Below are 17,792 nucleotides of genomic sequence, written 5' to 3'. Positions count from 1 at the left end.
GTAGGTGTTTCACCAAAACTAACAGCACTTTCAGCAGCAGCCCCCTTCCTGCAGTCCCAGCGGTAGTACCTTATCCCCAGGAAGGTTTGGAAATGAAGCCCCTCACTCACATGAAGATGCTTGCATGTCTGGCTTCCACAGTCCCTGACTGTGGCCAGTCACCCGAGGAGAGCTTCAAAGACGACATGGCACCAAGACCAGCTGAGCATACTTGCTGTCAGGACAATAGACATGAGATCAACTCTGAGTACACAGAAGATACAGTAGAGTTCAATAGAGGTACTGGGAGACCATATATATATTATGTATATATGTGTGTGTATATTTCTAAAGATTTTATTTAGTTGAGAGAAAGCTCGTGTGCACTCAAGAGCATGAGCAGGGGGGAGGGGCAGAGGGAGAAGAAGTAGGCTCCCGCTGAGCAGGGAGTCCGATGCAGGTCTCAATCCCAGGACCCTGGGGTCATGACCTGAGCTCAAGGCAGATGCTTAACCGGCTGAGCCACCCAGGTGCCCCCCAGGATACCTTAATAAATCTTAAGTTTCTAGCTAGTGTTCAGTTAGCTGAGACCTATGTGAGGGAAGTTGCTTTCAGAACATTCTGTGATCAACTGACGTATTTCTTAAATACTGGGTGGGGGTATTGGGTACTTCAAAAAAGATGACTATATTAAGGAATTCTGTGAAATTCTGTTACATCCTTCATCTCAGGCTGATAATACCATTACATTTTGGAGAATAAATCCAAATAGGCTTTGATTTGGTTTGTGCTTCAACAGTAGAATTGCTGGAAGAATGTATTTTGTGATTGTGGGCCTCTTTTATTATTTGAGGTGCTTCTGGGGTTATAGCCTTTCCTTAAAGTGGTTATTTGTGGGATTTTAAGGGGTTTGCTTAAACCCCTCAGATGAATTGTACAACTATTCATGAGAGCTCAACCTTATTTTGAGTCTTTGAAACCTACTTTCTCAAAGTCAAACTCAATGTATCTATAGGGCTCTGTCTTTGCCCATTATTCTTTCTTTATTGCTCAAAGTAATGTTGTGAGACTGTTTTGTAAAAATCCATCTTTCTGATTTCATAATGCTCCCAAATCTCTGTGTTTTTCAGGAGACAGCTGCATCCATTCAGAAACAGAGAACAAAATTTTGAGTTGGAATCCTCTTATTTTGCCACACGTGTCCAAGGACTGTACTGACAAGGCCACTTGGTCTCCTCCTGGCATTCCTTTAGACAGCCCTGCAGGGGTCCTTCAGTGACACTAAGAAACCCAAGAGTATGCAAATGACCAGTCATGTTCCCACTTCAAGCCAGTAACTGCACAAAACAGGCCCGGGGATGGACTGTGTGAAGGACAGGAGTTCCAATCAGAGAAAATCATTATTTATTTTTTGTAGTAGTGATGTCCTATGAATGTATCTTAAAATGTGTGCCCTTTTATATTATTTATGCCTTAAAATTTCCCTCTTCTCAACCCCTCCCTGAGTAGGAACCAACCTAGTTTTGCGTAGTTTTCAATCATCTGAGAGCGGTGGGATCGTTCCATGTTTCCGAGAACCTCTGTGACTGTAAGAGCTCCTTCTGCAAGGATCCAGCCTATTGGCCAATTTGGCTAAGAGGAAACTGAAGTTTTCAGATGGAAAGCTGTCTTTTGATGATGTATTGTGTGATCAGACTTTCTGAGAACATTGGAAGTCACGCTCAGTTGTTAACCTAGTATTTGTAATAGCAGGTGTCTTATGAATTTTATGAGTGTCTTCCACAAAAGTGACAGGTGATCTGTTGACTGTCTGCACATGGGCACAAATGATGTTCAGTTGTCTAGGCACAAGTAACGTCACAGACGGTGTTATGAACATGGTTGAAGTTAAGATCTGTGGGGTTATTGCCATGTACAGACAGGGAACGAGGCTGGAGAGAAAAAGATAGCCCTCTAGTCCCACGGCGTTAAAATTAGATTGGTTTATTATATTGTCACTATAGGGCTCTTTTTGACTATTTCTAAGAGTAGGAACAAAAATGAATTTAAGGTGGCGACTTGGAAAGAGAGACTCACATCATGCTCCCAGTATCCTGCCACCCGATAGTTATTTTTCAAGCTTCCAACATGGGCAATACTTGGAAGATGTGAGTGTCAGAAAAGATTTAGTTTGGTGGGAAAGGGGTATGGTTTGAAACTTCCTGACTTGTTTCAGAATGTCATCATTGTAAACACGCACCTGAAGCTTTGGCGAGCAGAGCCCGTAAATCACAGTTACGGCTCCCTCTGAGTGACAAGGACATTTGCAGCTGCCTTTGGAAGGCTTTTCTTCTCCACTTCTAAAAAAGAAAAAAATCCCACCAAAAAAAAAAACCCAAAACACACTACTCCTATTTAATAGCTATTTTAATAGCTTCAGTCAAGCCTCAGTGGATCATTGCTCGTGATTCTCTTCATGAAGAGTCAAGCAGCTTCAGCCTAAATGAAAAAAGTTCAGTTTCCCAGAAATTGCAGTGAAATAGACTAGAATACTATGTTAATCAACCGTCTGTAAACGCATCCGTATTCCCTTATATATGTCTACGTATCTTATGAATAGAGCTGTTAGTGAAATATGCTGTTTGAGCTGGGTCACTATGCAAGAAGGCCTTCGAGTAGGATGTAGTGAATATAATTTCCGGGTCAGGTATTAGGAATGTTGTAGTAGAATCAAGTTCTCATTTCAGATGTCCATACTTCGAGTATACTGGATTTATCCTTCATGTGGTGTAGATGCAATTTAGCTTTTGGAGGGAACAGCTGCATCCCTATACTTTTGTGACTAGCAAAGGACGGAGTCCTAGGGCACAGACTCTGAAAACATATCCTGTGTTTTGCCAACCAAGATACAGCCATGCTGTCACAAAGGGAGGTTTAGAAAACTAGGGGGTAGATGTTTGTGGGCAGTCATTCTGATTCAGGAAACAGAGGTGTATTAGCATGAGCCTTAGGTCATAAACTGCTTTTAAAGATCGAGTTTGAATATGGGATTTGTCCACTAGGAAGAGAAGACGCCTTTCCTTTAGGGCAATCTCGTTGTGGACTGCTTTATTTATGTGATTAGTAACGCTGTTTTAAGTGTTATCCCTTTTATTGTATTTTATTTATAAAAAATGCCTTTATATATTGAGACCTATAAATATAAATATAAATATATAAATATATATATATAATTGCCTGACCGTTTAGGAGTTGTGCATTCTCCCTAACCTGGAGTTGCTCTGAACGTGTATGACCTACACAGCCACCCGCCCACAGTCCTGCCCGATGTCGCTTCCCCGGGAGGTCAGAGGACACGGGACAGGGTGGGCGAGGGCACCAGCATTTGTGGAGTGACTGCTGTGGTCTCCGCTGCTCCTTAACCCTCCCGACAAGTCTGCGAAGCAGCCGCCACCACAGAGCCTGCATTTCCACTTGATTTATCTGGAGCCGGAATCGAGCCTCCTTCCCCTTCTCTGCACCGCTTTTGAAGGCGCGCGGTTCGCTCCTGCGAGGGAAGCCGTCCAGGCTGCACCCCGGCCCCCAGCGCGGGAAGCGGCCCTCTGTCCTAGGCGCCTGGCCAGGTCCCCGTGTCTCCCTGTGCCAGCCCTCGCCCCCACCCCGCCTGGGGACGCCATCCTCCCTGGGCTGCGTGGGCACCTCACTGGCCAGGCCCCATCGTGCCCTCCTCTGAGGATTCTCTGTGGTTCTGGGTTTTAGCATCGCGCTGTCCCCACCCCTTGCCCCGTGGCAGCCTCTGCTGCGTCCTTCGTCCCGCTGCGCACACGTAGTCTGGTGACAGGGGCCGTAAGGATGTCCGCTAACTCGCCGTGTCTCATCCCTCCTGGAGTGTGGGCTTTTGCAAAAGCATTTCCTTCTGGGTTTGGCTTCCCTGGAGCGAGTCTGCGAAGACCAGTGCGTCCGCGTGGGGCCCACCCCGTCCCAGAGGCCTCCCTCCGGATGCCCTAGTGCCAGGGCCTTGACTTCATGGTTTTGGGTTTCACCTGTGTTGCTCTGTTTTTTGTTTCGTTTTGTTTTTAAAGTAATGGCTTTGAGATGCATGTTTTTGTATCCTATTGAAAAGTATGTTTTATTTTCCTTTAAGTTGTAACATGTTTGGAACTGTACATATTCTAAATGATGTAGCGTTGACGGGTTTTATCTGGTTGATGTGACTTTATATTAAAAGAGCTCGCTGCTTTCCTGGAGAGTAGCACGTGAAGATGGGGATCCTCGGATAACTCCCTGTTTGTATAAAGCTGCTGATAGCTTGTGGTCGGGGCGGGTGCTCGTCTTACTCTGAAACTCTGGAATCTCCATCCTCATCCTCCCCTGGACATCCCCAGTGCACGTCCCAGAGCCAAGTGAGTTAATCCCCTCTGTTCGGACCGCAGAGATCCAGGCCCTGAAGGAACAGGCCAGGCCGTAGGGCAGCAAGTGTCTCGTGGGGAGGCTGTGTCCAAGCAGCCGAGCCCCTCGGGAAGGAAGGGGGGAGGGCTGGGGAGTGTGGGGAGGGGGGGCCCTTCTCGCCCGCTGTCTGGGTTTACCATTAGCTTGGCGCTGCATCTGTGGGAACTCCTGGGCAGGCATTTAGCCTCCTCAAGAAGCAGCCCTAAAAAAAAAACCTAATCAAACCGACCAAGGCTGCTTTGACCAGAAAGCCAACAGGGTCTTTGGCATGGGGCGGGGTGGGGCCTCGTTATATTTTATTTCCCGTGTTGAAATAAGCCTCCCTTAAACCTTAGCTCCAGTCCTGAGAGCCTTGAGAGAACTTGAAATCCCTTCTCTAATAAAGTCTAAATCTGTGAGAACCTAAGAAGCAACTTCAGTTTCTGTCCGATTCCCATCTCCTTTCAGGCGCCACTTAGTCCTGGCAAGCTCGTCCCCTGGCTGTCTTGCTCTTGCTTCTCATCCGAGTCCCCCGCCGAGGCAGCTCTGAGTCCTGACTCTTCTAGTCAGTTGAACAAGCATTCATTTGTGTGTCACCCAGATTTCAGACACACACACACATGCACACACACACACTCACACTCACACTCTGGAGCCAGTGAGTCATGCTGGCAGCTGACAGTATGACTCTGGAACAGCCCCGGTCCCCTGTCAGCCAGCTCCCCAGCCTGGTGGCAAGAAGCTGCATCTGGAACACCTCTGCTCTGTCATGTTGGCACAGACTCCTGGAGGCTAGTAACTGTGTGTCCCTCTGACCACTGCAGACGCAGTGACACTCCTACACCAGAGGTAAAAGACAAAGGCCCAGGGATGAGCACCTGGCTCCCCTGCCCCTCTGATTAGGCTGGTCCCATAATTGAAGCTTGTGCTCTTCAGAAAGGAATTTGAGATTTCCTAGAAGAGCACGTTTCTTGCTACAGTGGAACGAAGGGAGCACATACCTCCATGTCTTCCTTCCCACCTCCTAGCTTCCTGTGGTAGGAGAACCTGCGATCCAGCCCACCCTGGGGTCAGCCTCTCCCTGTGGGAGTTGCAATTGAAATAACCCTCTACTAGTGACAGCATCGAGTAGGATTTATTTAGCAACTGCTCAGTTCACGGACTCTGTGTGGAAGCGGCCACTTCGCTCATACTGCACCAGGCACCGTTTCCAGAACCGTCCTCCCTTGGCCTTGGACACCCACTAGTCTTTTCTCCAGTTGTGTGTCTTCCTTATCCTTCCACCTCCCTCTTCCCCAAGCTGGGCCAGGACTTCTCCTGTAACCAGGCCATTTACCTTGTCCTCGTGGGGAAGGCTGGGTGTTAAGGGGCAGGGAGGGAGGGCCGGTGTCTTGGCCATCTTGGCCTTAAGGCCAAGTGTGACAGAAGGATCTTTCCATCTCCTGCCTGTCCCCTCTATGCATGCCTGTTGGGGCCTCATGAGGTCGTGGTCACAGTGATGGTGACATTAACTAGGGCATCTGTGGGTTCTTGTGCAGGATCTGAGCCTGGGGTGGTGGGTGGTGGTTCAAGGCCTATAAAGAACAGACACATGCAAAGGAGACAGACGCCTCGGGCGTGTCCTGGGTTGTTCACAGGACAAGACACTGAGTATAGTGCCTGGAACTCAGGACTGCTCCCCTTAACATATGGGTGATTTTTGGGATAAAACTGTGCTGACCTGCTGGTGCCTCCAGGCCTTCCCTTGAATCCCTGTATTGGTGACTTTGCTCCCTGAGGGTGAAATGGGAGAGAAGTCAATGATAGCCACACTTCCCCAGCCCGCCTTTCCAGTTACTGGAGAATCCCGACCCCCAGAATGACTGGGGTTCTCCACTCAAATGGGAACAAGCAACTGACCAAGGCCTGGAAGAAGAAAAGAAGGCACATTACTTGAGTGACCCACCATAGATCTGGCAACAATAACCCTCCCTTCCCCCATAGGCTCCCCACTGGAGACCCTAGCACCCAGAGGGGATGGCCCCAGATGCCTGCAGTTGAGAGTTGGAGCCCGGATGGACAGCTAGCACTGGGAAGAGGTCACAGTTAAGGAAGAGCCCAGATGCCTTGCCCAGGAGAGTCTGCATCTCTCCTTGGATAGGTGTAGACCTGGCCCCCTTTGGAATCCAGCAACCCAGCCCTTTGGCTACTACTCACAGGGCAAAGTCTCGGGGTGCTGGGCAGCATGCTGGAACACCAGGAGGGAAGCCACCGTTGCCACCACCACTCCTGTGCCCGCTGCACCCAGCACTTCCGGATAGGCGCTGAAGGGGGGCTCCGCTAAGGGGACAGTGCTGGTTACATGGCTTTGGAGCCACTACTGAACTTGAAACAAGGGCTCAGCGGGCAGCGAGCAGGCAAGGCCCTGCAGTGGGAGTCAAGAGCAAGATGGCCCCACAGCGACCAAGGTCAAGTCTTTCCCAAGGAAAGAGGTGCTCGGCATGCCTCTGCTCTCGAGCTCTCGAGGCCCCAGCCAAGCCCCCCATTTCTAGCCCAGAAGGTGGCAGGGCAGTTATCTCGGCAGCTTGGGGCTGAAGGGAAGAACGCCCTGAGACAAGGAGTTGCCGGATGGAGGGAGAGCAGCGGGGAGCTGAGAGCCCACCTGTGCCCCCCCCCGGGGGGGGGGGTGACACTGAGGCACAGAGCTGGGCCCCTGCTCTTCCTTGATCACCAGCACCACGTCCCACCCCCTGTGGCCCCGACCCTAGGCCTGGGGCCTCCAGAGCCTCCCAGAGAGGAAAGGTCAAGACAGCAGCAGAGCGCACGGGGCCGGGGGGAGGAGAGAGACGGGCGGACAGTGGGGGGGGGAGGCAAAGGGGGGATAAGGGACTCCCCGGGAGGAGGAAAGGAAGGGACTCGTGGGTGGCTCAGGCTCAGAGCGTCTGCCTTTGGGTCAGGGTGTGATCCCGGGGTCCTGGGATGGAGTCCCCAGTCCTGCCCCCCGCAGGGAGCCTGCTTCTCCCTCTGCCTGTGTCTCTGCCTCTCTCTCTCTCTGTGTGTGTGTCTGTCGTGAATAAATAAATAAAATATTTTAAAAAATGATAAAAGAGGACGAGGAACCGGGTGGGTCGGTTTTGCAGAGAAAGGCTGAGTCCGTGCGCGGCCTGCACCTGCACCTCTGAGGGGTGTCAGGCCAGGACGCGTAAGGCGCAGCGGGCGCCGGGGTCCAAGCCCCCCAGCTTTGGGGGGCCCTGCCGTGCGGCGCGAGGTCCCCAGCCGCCGCCTCCCAGCCCCGGCTCCCGGGCTCGCCCTGGGCACCTGCACCGCACCTGCCGCAGGGGCGCCCGCAGGTGGGCGGCGGATGGAGACGCTGGCGGAGGACGGACGCCCCGGCACCTGCACCCCACCCCGCCACGGGGGTGCCTGGGTCCTGTGGACGCGCGGCAGGGGGCGTCCCGGGGGGGGGTCCCGACGGCGCTACCCCGTCCGGTCCCTGCGCGAGGCGGAGAGCCTGCCCTGCCCACAGCACGGGGCCCTTAGGCTGCACCCAGGAGTGCCCCGACTCCCGTGCCCGCCAGCCCGCTGCCTTCGCGTCTACACTCGCTCTGTCGGCGCCCCGGGGGCCCCGCGCCCGCGCCCTGGACCCACGCGGCACCTCCCGCAGGGCGCTCGGGCGCTCGCCGTGGGTGGGCTCCCCCGGGGCACGCGGGGTCAGCGCCTGGTGCCGAGGAGGAGCCGCCGCCGGGGTCCCTGCCAGAGGAGCCGGGCGGGCGGCGTGTCCCCCAGGAGGGCGCACCCCAGCCTGGCCTCTCCGCCTCCCGGCACCGGCCCCTGGGCTGGGCCACCGCCAGCTGCGGGGCTTCTGCGGGGACGCAGAGGGCAAGGCTTGGGGGGCCCCCCGCGCCCCGGCTGCTGGGGAGGCTGGGGGGGGGTCCCCGAGGTGGCCGGGATGAGGAGGGAGAGAGGAGGTGAGGGCGGATGCCCACCCAGTCGGCTCCAGATCTCCCGAGGGTGCCGGTGCGCCTGCCTGCCCCTTGCCCCCCCCCCGCCCACAGGTGCGCCCCTGCCCTACTCACCTCTGTGTCCAGCGCCTCCCTGCCGGCACCTGCCGAGCGGCCCCCTCTTCCCTAATGGCCCTCCAGTTCCTTGCCCCCCGGGGACCCAGGCTGGCCCCAGAGCAGGTGCTCTTTTTATGGACTGAGTCCCAAAGACCCAGAGTTTCGGGTGTCAGTGACTCTCCTAGGATGGAATTTCCAGCGCCGAGACTGGAGGGAGGGAGGGAGGGAAGTACTCCCAGTGGAGGGCCTGGGCCGTGCAGGCTGCCACCCAGCCCCCGAGACCAAAGGGAAATCATTTCGTGGGAACCGTCATAGGGGCGGCTCCTCTGTGAGCTTTTCTCCTGTCTTTCACTTAAATTATTACCTTTTTTCTTGAGTTGGCGATAAATAGGACTGACAGGGCCGGATGGAGAGAGAAAGAAACCGGACCCAAACCCTACAGGCAGTGAGAGAGGCAGAGGCCTCTGACACCAGAACCGTGGATGCAGGTCAGGAATAATAATCAGGCATCTCTCATGCAGATTGATGCAAATGAAGGAGACGGAATCCCTGGCCAGCTGGACAGGAGCTGTCCCACAGCGGTCGCCCTGGCCACATGTGACCCTAGAAGGCTTGCATGTGGCCAGCTCACGTCGACATGTGCTGTAACTACAGCAGATTTTGAGGACAGTAGAATAGGATACCTCATTCATAATGTTCTGTTATTATACATCAAGGTAATAATGTATTGGATATATTGAATTCAATCAAACGTTTCTCTTGTTTTATTTTTTCACATGTGGCTACTAGAAAATTTTAAATGATATAAATGGCTCACATTATATTTTTATTGGACAACACAGACCCAGACCAAACCCCCTAATTTCATGGATCAAAAAAACCTTGGATCCTTAGGAGATGAGATGACTCCGTCTCCTGACTCACTTTGCATTCCAGCACAGACAGCCGCCAGAGCCCCTCATCCGGGTTCCAAAGGGCTGCTGTCCCACCTCAGCCCTCAGAACTAAGCCAGCAGCCCCCACTCACCCAGCTGGAGCTGGCAGTGGGGGTCAGGGACACTGAGGGGGTGAGTACCCCGACAGGTGAACTCTCAGCCAGCCAGGTCTTCCTGGGCCTGCAGCAGATGGACGGCCGGCCAGTGAGGGGCTGCTGCTGTCCATCCTGCCAGCTCAGCATGGCAGGGGGCTCGCCTCCAGGCCACTCACAGCTCAGCATGATGAACTGGTCTCCCACAGTGGCTGTGGTCCAGCAGGTAGGGCTCCGGGGCGGGGGGGTCCCCTAGACAGGGAATAATGGCTCAGCATGGCCCTATAGGAGGACTCCTTCCTTCCTTCCTTCTTTCCTACCTTCCTTCCTTCCTTCCCTTATTGTTTTTTAAAGATTTTATTTATTTACCTATTTTAGAGAAAGAGAGAGAGAGAGAGCACAAGTGGGAGGGGCGGAGGGAGAGGGAGAGAATATCAAGCAGACTCCTGCCATGGGGCTCAGGTCATGACCCTGAGATCATGACCTGAGTTGAAACCAAGAGTCAGATGCTTTACTGACTGAGCCACCCAGGCACCCCTCCTTCCTTCATCTATTGCTTCACTCACTCATTCCCTCATTGCTTCAGTGACTCATTCATTCATTCATTCATTCACCATTTACGGAGGGCTAACCACATGCCAGAGAAATTGTGGGAACAGATGCCAAGCAAACTATTACAATATAATTTGATAAATGCCAGAGTATAGGTAGAAAGACAAACTCTGGGGCCTCAGGGAGGAGGACTTTGAAGATAGGATGGCATTCAAACTTGGTCTTGGGGGGTGGATAGGAGTTTACAAAGCAGAGAGAAGGCTAAAAGCAAGAGGGCAGTGGTAGTGTAAGGTCGATGACAGCCTGCTGACCCTAGGAGCTGGGAGACAGGAGGTTGTCACAGGGCTCCAAGCCCGACCTGCAGGGGCCAGGGCGGTGTGGCTGGAGACCCGGCTGGAGCGAGGAGGCGTTGGGAGGGAGGGTCTGAGCTGAGTGCGGCCCACCTCCTTGTTCCACAGCCAGTCTTGGAGTTTGTGATCCGGAGCCCCACCCCAGGTCCCAGGGCCCCCACCCACACCTCGGCCTGGACCATCAGAGCCCGGCTGTGTCCCGAGTCCTCTCACACAGCGTGATCCTGCAGAGGGTGGGCAGCGCCAGGGCCGGGTGCTGGCCAGTGCAGGTGAACACACTGCCGCTGGGGAGCCGGGCGGCTGGTGACTCCAGGTGACGTTGCTGAGAGCAGTAGGGCCAGTTCCCTGGGGCCCTTCCCACGGCAGCTGGGCAGTTGAAAGCCCCCCGGGCCAGGTGCAGACCAAAATCACAGCCCCAAGGGTGGGGGGCACAGTTCAAGAGGGCTGGCCCTCAGGGGGATCTGGGTGGAGAAATGGGTGAGGATGGGGTTGGAGGGAGACTTCACGGCCAGCGCACCGCAGCACCCCCGGGCCAGCTGGGGGCTGGAGGCCACAGGGTGAGGGGTAGGAGAAGTGGGTGGGCGGGGAAGGATGGATTCCTTTGGGGGGCTGGTGAGCAAAGAGCTGAGCTGTCGGGTCAGGAGGCAGAGGTGGAGGGGGTGAGCCGGGGTTCGGCATCCCCGAGGAGTCCTAGGGGCCCATGGAAGCCCCTGCCCGGGGAGGCTCCTCATCACCCAATCTCTTTGCCACTGGGCCCTTTGCCTCTCGGTCACTCCCCAGCTTACTCTGTGCCTTAGTTCAGTCCCCAAGGCCACGGGAAGGACCCCTTGGGGATGCGGCCCAGGGGCCGTGGCCCTCCCCACGCACTCCCGGTGGACGGTGAGCCTGGTGTCTGGGCGCGGGTGTCCAGGCGGCTGCTGCGGGGCGGCAGGTGTACAGGCCCGCGTGGGCGCGGCTGGCGCAGGCGATGACGGAGGCCCGCTGTGGACCGGAGTGTGGTCACGAGCCGCACCTAGTGACTCGGGGGGCTGGATGCGGCCTGGCAGCTCAGGGTCACCTCTCTCCTCGCCCCGCTCCGTGGTGGTCACCGGACTGGACCATCTGCAAGCGAGGAAGACTCGCCCCTGTCCCGTCCTCACCCCTCCGCTCGCTCATAGAATCTTCGCTGGACTTGCCCACCGTCCGCCAGGCGTGTATCACGTACCGACTGTGTCAAGCACTGGGCGAGGCCCCCAAGGAACTCGGGCCTGAGGCCAGGTGGGTGTTCAGGGGCCATGGGGGCAACCAGCCTAGGCCGTGGGAGGCTCCCCGGGGCCCTGAGTTGGGGGGACGGCGGCAGAGAGGTAGGGCGCCGACCTTCCCGGTTTGCCCAGGATCGAGGGGCTTCTTGGGCCTGGCACAGTTGGCCCTCGAGATGGGGGAGGGCGGAAACAGGGCGTGAAGGCGCCCCGGAGGGGGATCCCAGAGCCAGCCCCTCTCACTTCTTGGGGTCACACTGTCTTCCCTTCTCTCCTGCGTCCCCTCTTTCTGATTCCCAGAAAGGACAATTCTCTGCCTGCTTCCATTCTGCTCCTGCTCCTCCGTTTTTCCCAAGAGCTGCTCATCTGTCTCCTCCATGGTCCTGAGTTTGCAAATCCCCGACCAACCCCCACCACCAGGACAGACATCACTAGTCCTGGCTTTTTAAATCCTCTAGCCCTGCCTCGTCCAAGAGATATATGTGAGCCACAGATCTTTTAGAATTGGCCCGCAGCCGAATCTTTTTTTTCTCAAAGGTATTTATTTATTTATTTATTTATTTATTTATTTATTTATTATAGACATAGAGAGAGAGGCAGAGACACAGGAGGAGGGAGAAGCAGGCTCCATGCCGGGAGCCCAACATGGGATTCGATCCCGGGTCTCCAGGATCGCGCCCCAGGCCAAAGGCAGGCGCTAAACCGCTGAAGCACACAGGGATCCCCTTGCAGCCAAATCTTAAAAAGGAAAAATAACTAAACCCACCCAACCGAAAAGCACCAATGGGTTTTAATAATTGTAATAATATTTTGTATTTAACCAAATACATCCAGCATATTATTTGTGTATAATAAAAAATCATTGATGAGTTATTATAAATATATATATTTTTAGACAGTCTTCAAAATCCAGTGTGCATTTGGTAGGTTGAGCACACCTGCTCAGTTCTGGCGAATCTCCAGGGCTTGGAGCCACGCAGATGGCAGCCACGTTGGACAGGGCAGCTCTAGACCATCCTAGTCTTGTTCCTTCGCACAAACTTCTTTTTTTTTTCTTCGCACAAACTTCTAGTTTCATCTTTAATTTTTTTTTTTAATTTGCAGAAGTTCATTAGCTTTATTTGTTCTCTTTACTAACTATTCTGGTCTTTTGTCCGCTTTTGTATTGGTTGCTACTTCCTCCTGTTGCTAGTTTTGGAGTTCCTTGCAAGTTCTGAGAAGTGATCTGTGTTTGGTCTCTGTGCTTTAAAGACAAACTTCTGATTTTCAACTCCAAACTCTCAGCCTCCGACATGGGGCCAACTTGCTGCCCTCTCTCCCTACTGTGTCCCTCCTCCCGGTTTCCTCAGGGTCCCTCAGGGTTCCGCTCATTCCTGAGAGGCCTTCCGGCTTAGTCCAAAGGCAGGCTCTGCAGGTCACCCCTTTTACCGTCATTAGGGGCTAAGTTGTAACTTTGAATGCATGCTCATTTTCCTGGGAAAAGGGGCTCGTACCTGGAAAAGGTTACAGCCCCTGTACTAGGTCTGTATCTGGTACCAGGGGGTACAGTGGCCTGCTGTCCTGGCCTCTTGGCGCCACTCAGAGGGCTGGGACAGTCCTGGGGGCCCTGGGGGTGTCAGGAGGCCACGTACAGATGGGTAGGGAGGTGCCAGCCCCCGAGTCTGACTCACAGATGACATCAAGAAAGGTCCCATCACTGCTCAGCTGGTTGACCGCGTTGTGGGCACTGCATACATACCAGCCCAGGTGCGTCCTATTGACTGAGTCCAGCTGAAGCCATTGGTCTGACACCTCCACCAGGTCCTCCTAGGGGCCCTGAGGCGCCTAATGTCACCAGGCGAATGTCACGGGCTCTGTGCCCTCCCGTACTGCACATGTGGCAGCCACGGAGGTCCCCTCCACTGGGAACGGGTCACTCAGCCTCACCTGGGGCTTCCATAGGGGCACTGGCCAGGGGAAGGAGGGGCCCTGCAGCTGTCACACCCCCAACCCTGCCCTCACCGGCTGCTGCGGGTTGGCCTGCCCCGCCCCCCCCCAGCCCCCACCGTCCCCTCCTTGTGATTCCAGGTCTTCCCACTCCCTGGTCGTGGACCCAGCCTGCTGCAATGGGAGACACGTGCAAATAGAGGCAAATGGCAAGCAGAGCCACTCAGGGGGGCCGGTCCGTGGCAGGCCCCTTGCCCAGCGCGGCCCGGGGGGGCGGGAGCAGGCATGCAGCGGGCCCGCCGTGCGCAGGGCCTGGTCCAGGGGTGGTCAGGCGGCCTCCCACAGCTCCCGCAGCACCAGGCTGCTGTTCTGCAGACTCACGGCCCCCAGAGCCCAGGCCCCGGCCTCCACTGTGGACTCCGCTCCATGGGTGACGGCCACAGGCCGGGCCTCAGTGAGCCCAGGGGGGTGAAGCTCCAGGAGACCTGCAGAGGCCGGGGCCAGAGCCCCAGGCCAGCTCCACAGAGTCCCCCGCACTCCCTGAACCGCGTGGCCTCTGTCAGGGGCTCGCTGGGGCCACTGGGGCTGCCCTGGGGACAGAGCAGTGATGCAGGACATCTGGGCGGTGCTGGGCTCTCCTCCTGCCCCTCCTTGGGTCCCTGCTACTTTTCCCTGGAGATGGTGGGGACAGGACAGTTGGTGGGGTTTTCTTTTTAGGATGTTCTTATTTATTCATGAGAGACACAGAGAGACAGAGAGACAGAGAGACAGAGACACAGGCAGAGGGAGAGGCAGGCTCCATGCAGGGAGCCTGATGCGGGACTCAATCCTGGTACCCCGGGGTCATGCCCCGGGCCGAAGGCAAACGCTCAACCGCTGGGTCCCCCAGGGGCCCCGGCAGGCCAGTTTCTGAGCGAGCTTTGGGGTTTCCTGTCTGGCTGTGCCCTCGCAGCAGACAGCCCGGGGGGATCCTTGACTGTGATCTGGGAACCGCCCGGAGCTGAGGTTTCCACCCCCTGAGCCATCAGACCGCCGTGGAGGCTCGATACAAGTATGCATCCCTGGGCCTCATCCCAGACGGGAGTCGGGGTCCCCAGGGCGTCAGCCCGGGCATCTGTGCTGTCAACGGGTGTCCAGAAGCCAATCTGCTGATCAGCCCGGGACTGGGACATCCACACGGCCACCAGCAGCTCCGGCTCTGTGGGTGTCTGTGTGAGGCTTCCAGGGGATTCCAGACCCACTGCCCGAAGGGACGGTGACCGCGGCCTGCCACCCGCCCATCCAGCCTTCAGTCGTCGGCCGGTCATTAGGCGCTGCCTGCTGCGTCCCGGGCACAGGGTGGCGATGACACGGGAGGAGGCCCATCCCTGCTCTCAGGGGGCGCTCGGTCTCCCCGGGGGTCTGACATGAGTTCTTCCTCTGTGCGAGGCCCTGCCCGTGGGGTACGGGTCCACCCGCACGCTGACAGTAATAGCGCCCCCTGAGACTGAGCGGGAAGTCACTCCTTCTAGAACCACAGGGTAGGTGGTAGAGCTGGGGGAGCCTCGCTCCCAATAACAGACTCTTCCCGCTGCTGCCAGCTTCTCCAGGGACAGAAGGGGACCCAGGCATGGAGCTGGAGGGGAGGGACCAAGGGCGAAATTCTGCCGTTTCATTGATCCAGAAGCAAAACCCTTCACCCCCAAGCCTGTGGACCCTGCTCTGGCCCAAGCTACCAGCCTCTCCCACCGAGACTACTGGTCTCCCACTGCTCTCAGCCACCTGCAGACCATCCACCCTCGAGGGAACATTTGGAAGCCCAGATCTGACCGTGTCACTCCATGCTTACCACCCGACAGTGGCCTGGTCAGGATAACCCCAGACTTCTGAGGGTAACCCAGAATGTTCTCTGTCTTCCGGCCCTGCCTCCCCCGCCTGGCACAGGTGACTCAGGGTGGGCTGGTCAAGGTCTAGCAGAGAAGCAGAGTTGGTGGACTTCATCGAATGGCCACACAAGTGTTAAAGGGGGATCCTGAGGAAGAAAAAGGGAGAAACAACGGGGTATGGGGACGTGGTCTGGGCATCACTCACCTGCGGCCCCTCCGTGCAGAAGGCAGAGGGGCGTCAGCAGCAGGACGCTGAGCCGTCTGTGCGGAGCCCTCTGACCCACCATGGCCTCGTCTCCCTGGGTGGCTGCCCATCGGGGCTCCTGCCTGACGCTCGGGCACTTTCTCTCCAGAGCAAAGCCCAGCCCTGGAAGGATTGGGGGTCTGGCTCGGGTTGCCAGCCTTGGCCTTCTGCCCCCTGCCCCCCTCAACCCCCGCTCTCCTGTTACCCTCACTGGCCCGACGACAAGTGAATTATTTACCAGATGATTCACTCCATCCATAATGCAGAGCTGGGGAGGGCAAGATGTGGCTGGGGCAGATCTAGGGGACCCCAAGCTCCCTGCACTTTTATTGTAATGATAGTATAAATATAGAAATAGTATAAAACTGATCATAGAGTCGAAAATGACCCCAAACTCATTGAATTGAACCACCTGCCCAGCATGCACGGTCCCCCAGGCCTCAGGGACAAGGAGATTCAAACATGCCTTCGAATGCCCTCCGTCCCCTCTTGTGTTTTGCTCGTGTTTTGTTGGGAAAAGCTGGTAGAAGGTGGAAGGAGCTCGGGAGTCAGACACAGCGCCAGAGTTCGGGTTTGACCGACGGGCTGTGAAACTTCAGGAAGTTTCTGAACCTCTCTGAGCTTTCGTTCCTTCGCAGATAAATGGGGATAGTAACACCTTCTTTCTTGTAAAAATTGTTGTGAGTATTAAGTGAAAACTTTATATTATTAGCATATGGGGGGCTTCTCGGGTGCTAGTAATGTCCTGTTTCTTGACCTGGGTAAGGGTTGCAGCTCACCAAGCTGTACATTTGTGTTTTATATACTTCTTCGCATGCTTGGTAAAATTCTCTCCCTCACAGACACACACACACACACGCGCACACTCAGTGAACAAGGCCCCACGTGGAGTTGGTGCGCCATCCTTCACACTCCCAGGCAGATCTGAGGTACGACGCATGGACCTGGTGCTGGAACGGAGACCAGCTCTCCTGTTGCGCCCTGACAGCCTGACGTGAGGTCAGTTTTCCATCCTCTGCTGCTGGGGTAGGGTGTAGGGTGAGATTTCCGGACCCCAGTGAGCTGGGGGGATCTGATGTCTGGTGTCGGATTCATCAGGGCTCAGCCAGGACAGGAGTTGTCAGAGCTGAGTGTCCACAGGCTCCTCCTGGCCCAGAGGTGCTCACCATGGCCCTCTTGGTTTCTTACTTGGCCTACAGGATGGTGGACGGACCCCTGTCTCACTCTCATTCAACCATGGCCAAGACCCTTCCATGCCCTTCACGGGGTCACGACCTTATTCCTATCCTAACTTGGCTTCTCAAGCAGAATGGCAGATGGTCCTTGGGATCCAGGCTCCCACGTGGTGGGAATGGCATGTTTTCTTGACCCTACTGACCTGTCATTTTGATCTCCCCTTCCCAAACTGGGAATGTCTTAATGTTCCTTTGGGAGCCAAGGATGGGCATCTGGCACTGCCTTACACCTCAGGGTGGGCAGCAGCCCGTCTTTGGAGACAACATGAGCACTCGGGCAGGGTGAATTGGGAACTTTAAAGGATACTCGGTCTTGCAGGGAGATTTTATGCTGGCCTTGACGTTAACCTCTTGGGCTTGTGGAACTGGGCCCTGCAGTCAGCCTTTTCTCCCCCAGGCCCATGAGGATCACAGGAGATATGGGTAGTGCTCCTCCACCCACTCTGTCTCTTTAGTAAGGGAGACTCTTGAAGGGATAATCAGGGAAGAAGGTGTATTAGGATTCTCCAGAGAAATAGAACTGGATGGATGTGTGTGCATATAGAAAAAGAGGTTTATTTTAAGAAATGGGCTCCTGGGGGCTAGCAAGACCCCAGATCTGCAGTCAGCAAGCTGGAGACCCAGCAGGGGCTGTGATGTAAGTTCCAGTTTGAAGACTGGCAAGCTTGAGAGCCCAGAGGAGCTGATGCTTCAGTCCAAGTCCAAAGGCAGAAAAAGACTGATGTCTCAGCTCAAAGCAGTCAGGCAGGATGGGTTTTCTCCTATTTAGGGGGAGGGGTCAACCTTTTTGTTCTATCCAGGCCTCAACTGATTGGATGAGGCCCACCCACATGGTGGAGTGGGGAGCAATCTGCTTTGCTCAGTCCCACCCATTCACATGTTAATCTCATCTAGAAACACCTTCACAGACACACTCAGAATAATGTTTGACCA

General features: G+C 55.3%; 2 protein-coding genes across 5 annotated transcripts in view; one reads left to right on the top strand and one right to left on the bottom strand.

Moving 5' to 3' along the window:
* CDON (cell adhesion associated, oncogene regulated) overlaps positions 1 to 4,219 on the top strand; it is a 100,541-nt gene extending 96,322 nt beyond the window's left edge. For all 4 annotated transcript variants that reach the window (XM_055305147.1, XM_055305144.1, XM_055305146.1 and 1 more), the window contains 2 exons: positions 5 to 279; positions 1,110 to 4,219. In XM_055305147.1, the coding sequence (XP_055161122.1) occupies positions 5 to 279; positions 1,110 to 1,258 (424 nt within the window). In that variant the 3' untranslated portion in view covers positions 1,259 to 4,219. The remainder of the gene's footprint in view (positions 1 to 4; positions 280 to 1,109) is intronic.
* Positions 4,220 to 5,862: 1,643 nt separating this feature from the next.
* On the bottom strand, positions 5,863 to 15,667 carry VSIG10L2 (V-set and immunoglobulin domain containing 10 like 2). Its single transcript, XM_055305307.1, is given in 21 exon segments — positions 5,863 to 5,960; positions 6,107 to 6,155; positions 6,263 to 6,291; positions 6,583 to 6,719; positions 8,084 to 8,195; positions 8,198 to 8,227; positions 9,450 to 9,557; positions 9,560 to 9,701; positions 10,545 to 10,654; positions 10,657 to 10,812; positions 11,219 to 11,278; positions 11,281 to 11,325; positions 11,328 to 11,360; positions 11,363 to 11,424; positions 11,491 to 11,598; positions 13,256 to 13,535; positions 13,791 to 13,967; positions 13,970 to 14,105; positions 14,680 to 15,130; positions 15,344 to 15,464; positions 15,586 to 15,667. Coding segments are annotated over 21 exon segments (2,526 nt in total).
* Positions 15,668 to 17,792: the final 2,125 nt, after the last annotated feature.

This window comes from Nyctereutes procyonoides, unplaced genomic scaffold, assembly GCF_905146905.1.
Source record: "Nyctereutes procyonoides isolate TBG_1078 unplaced genomic scaffold, NYPRO_anot_genome, whole genome shotgun sequence".
Lineage (NCBI taxonomy): Eukaryota > Metazoa > Chordata > Mammalia > Carnivora > Canidae > Nyctereutes > Nyctereutes procyonoides.
This window is presented reverse-complemented; position numbering and strand designations above follow the sequence as displayed.